The 3569-nt window shown below is 55.6% G+C and overlaps 1 protein-coding gene across 1 annotated transcript; it reads right to left on the bottom strand.

The window, feature by feature from the left end:
* Positions 1-1028: 1028 nt before the first annotated feature.
* Positions 1029-3057, bottom strand: LOC109733627 (cytochrome P450 71A1). Its single transcript, XM_020292853.4, has 2 exons — positions 1997-3057; positions 1029-1886 (listed from the first exon to the last, which is right to left on the bottom strand). The coding sequence occupies exons 1-2, from the start codon at positions 3029-3031 to the stop codon at positions 1266-1268; spliced, it is 1656 nt and encodes a 551-aa protein (XP_020148442.2). The 5' UTR covers positions 3032-3057; the 3' UTR covers positions 1029-1265.
* Between the last annotated feature and the right edge of the window lie 512 nt (positions 3058-3569).

The raw sequence follows: 3569 nt of genomic DNA, 5'->3' as shown, positions 1-3569 counted from the left end.
GGGGGTGCTCCGAGGAGAGCACAACTCAACAGGGCGCGCCCTGGTGGGTTGTGCCTACCTCGGGTGCCCCCGGACCGCCTCTTTGCTCTATAAATACCCCAATATTCCAGAAACCCTAGGGGAGTCGACGAAAATCAATTCCAGCCGCCGCAGAGTCCAGAACCACCAGATCCAATCTAGACACCATCACGGAGGGGTTCACCACTTCCATTGGTGCCTCTCCGATGATGCGTGAGTAGTTCTTTGTAGACCTTCGGGTCCGTAGTTAGTAGCTAGATGGCTTCCTCTCTCTCGCTGAATTCTCAATACAATGGTCTCTTGGAGATCCATATGATGTAACTTTTTTTGCGGTGTGTTTGTTGGGATCCGATGAACTTTGAGTTTATGATCAGATCTATCTTTTTATATCCATGAAAGTTATTTGAGTTTTTTTGATCTCTTATATGCATGAAACCGACTACGGGAGGCCAGACCCACAGAGAAAACAACGTTCACACCCCTTGCCAGCGTTGACCCAGACACTTCATAACGCCCCGATGCATTAGAGAGCTCCAATTCCTGGGAGCTTAGTAACTCTAGTGATAGCAGATGGTGCTCCAGCTCCACCCGGCGCGGTACCGCTAGATTTACTGTTTTTTAGGGCACAGTCTATGAGCTCCACTACCTCCACCCCTCCAGCGAGTTGCACACCGTTGAGCAGCTCTCAATGATACACCGGCTACTCAGACTATTCGTTTGCCTTTTTTTTGACAAGTGCTCTTTTATTTCTAGTAGTACTAGTGTAGTGGCACTGCTTCAAGGTGGCAACGGGGACGGGGATGACCGGAGATGACTCCACCATCTCTGCCCCAATCCCCGCCAATCCCCATACCCGCGATCCCCATGAAGCTTCACGGGGACAAAACGCCCCCCATCCCCGTTAATATCGGGTACTCGGTACCCGTCGGGTATCCATGGGGATTTCAAAGCTGGCTGGGATAGGTGAGATTGGAGAAGACATGGTTGTTGGGAGAGATGAAGAAAAATAATTGTGTGAAATATGTAGGTATTAATCTATATATTCTGCATTTGTAGTACGCATGGCATTGTTGCCGGGTATCCATGGAGTCCCCACGGGGAGATTTTATATCCATCCCCGCTTCACGAGACTAACGAGTACCCATCAGACAATACCTTGGGGCTAATTTGTCCCCGTCCCTTCTCCATGACGGGTAAATCTCCGCGGGTACCCGTCCCCACGGGGAATATTGCCATCTTGAGCACTGCTACTGCTGCCCCCTGCACTTGGGGGCGAGTCGCAGCGGAGCCAGCGGCGGCGTGGTCAGCCCCGGCGCCTCACTCATGTCCAGACGCGCCCTGGCGGGGAGTTCCCAGTCGAAGTGGCGCACGAGGCTGGAGAGCGCGATCTCCAGCACCGGCATCGCGAAGCCGATGCCGGGGCAGAGCCGCCGACCCGCGCCGAACGGGAGGAGCTGGTAGTCGTTCCCCCGTAGGTCCACGCCCTCAGCGCCGCCGCCGCCCAGGAACCGCTCCGGCCGGAACTCCTCCGCCGTCGCTCCCCATGCCGCCGGGTCCCTTCCGATCGCCCAGGCGTTGACGAAGAGCGCCGTCTCGGCCGGGATCTCGTAGCCCTGCACGACCGCCGTCGTGGTCGATTGGTGCGGGACGAGGAGCGGTGCCGCCGGGTGGAGCCGGAGCACCTCCTTCAGCACCGCCTTGAGGTACTCCATCCTTCTCAGGTCGTCTTCCTCGATGGTCGGTTTGCCTTCGGTGGCTCGGGTTACCTCGTCCTGCAGCTTGGCCATTGCCTGTGGGTTCCCGACCAGCTCCGCCATGGCCCATTCCAGCGTGAGGGACGATGTGTCTGTTCCGGCGGCTATTATGTCCTGCACGCACGCAAGAATTGGCCAGAGTAGAGAAAAGAGTACCAAACAAAAAAAATATCATTTGCTGAGAAATTAAAACCACACAAATTATGTGATCGATTGACGATCACCTTGATGATGCTTTTGATGCGATCGTCGGTGAGCTCGAGTCCGGCGGTGCCTTCTTCCCTCAGCCGAAGCAGGACGTCCAGGAAGTCCTCCTCCCCTGCGCTGCCGTCGCACTTCTTCTTCTCAAGGTGCTCGGCGATTGTCTCCGATAGGAATTTGTCCCACAGTTCGAGCTCCGCGTCGAGCCTCTTCTCGAGCCCCGTCGCCCACCTAACAACCTTCGCCGCCGCGCCGGGGAGCACGTCTTCTGCCTGGAGCCCCGACATGAACGCTGCGGAGTTACCCAAAAGCTGCTTTAGCTTCTCCGCCGTGGCCCCTGCGGCGCCGGTCGTCGCGCGGGTAACCACCGCGTTGCTGTAGGCGCACAGGAGCTCCCTCAGCTCCACGATCTCACCCGCCTCCGCGGCGCGGCGTGCCCCGGCGACGAGGGCGGCCACCTCAACGGCGCGCACGGAGGCGAACGAGTCGACGCGGCGCGGGGAGAGGAGGTGGACGACGGCCATCTTCTTGCTGCGGCGCCAGGCGTCGCCGTAGGGCGAGAAGGAGACGTTGATGGAGCCGTACGTCAGCTTGTCCACCGGCGCGCTGGGCACGCGGGAGGCGAAGGCGAGGTCGTGGTTCTTGTACAGGTCCGCCGCGGCGGCCGCCGTGGACACCACCAGCGTCCGCCTGCGCCCGAGCTGCAAGAGCAGGAGGCCGCCATCGGTGCCGTACCGAGCGTGCAGGTCGCGCAAGGAGCGGTGCGGCAGCCGGCCCAGGAGGTGCAGGTGGCCGAGCAGCGGACGCGACGGCGGCGAGGGCGGGAGCCTGCTGCTGCCGCCGCCGCCTCGAGCCTTCCAGACGGCGTAGCAGAAGGCGAGAAGCACGGCGGCGAGGACGGCGTACGGAGACATCCACCTTCCGCCGGAAAATGTGTTCGCTCGATCAACTTCAGGGGCAACTTCAAATTTGAGTAGTTGGAAATCTAGGCCTGGATAATATATCGTGCGGCGTTGTGAGGGTGCGGAGCAGCCACGGCAGTGTTCTTGTCTTCGCATCGTCCCATTTTTGTCACTTTGCCATTTTGTCAAAGAAAAGTGATGTCATTCCTGATGGGATATAGTTTGGCTTCATTCATCTGACACCACGTATTGTTTTTGTAGACAAGCCATACGGGAAGTTTTTTTGCGGTTCCCATGGACCATTCATACCGCTGATCGTTATCACTAGATCACGCCCTAATAATAGCGTAATTGCTCCGGCCTATAAATCGGCAAGCACAAGTGAATCGAAAATGCAATGACGTGGCTCAAGCAAAGCACGCAGCAAAGCATTCCTTTGAAAAAAAAGGCAAAAATTGATTACAGCCTTGTACTAGCGTATGATATAAAATTCAAAGTTTCATAGTTTTCAAACGAAATGTTTAAATTGTACTCTGTTTGAGCACAATGTTTAGAAAAATACTCCTGAATTAATTCATAAAAAATATTCCTGAATTTTAGAACTGTTTTGGGGTTTTTGAAAAGGAATTTTTGAAGAAATGTTCGCGAGATAAAATATGATCACGAAATTGAAATAAATTGTTGCTAATTTGAA

Source organism: Aegilops tauschii, chromosome 5 (assembly GCF_002575655.3).
Source record: "Aegilops tauschii subsp. strangulata cultivar AL8/78 chromosome 5, Aet v6.0, whole genome shotgun sequence".
In the NCBI taxonomy this organism is placed as follows: domain Eukaryota; kingdom Viridiplantae; phylum Streptophyta; class Magnoliopsida; order Poales; family Poaceae; genus Aegilops; species Aegilops tauschii.
The sequence above is the reverse complement of the archived record's forward strand: the minus strand, read 5'-3'. Positions and strand labels throughout refer to the sequence as shown.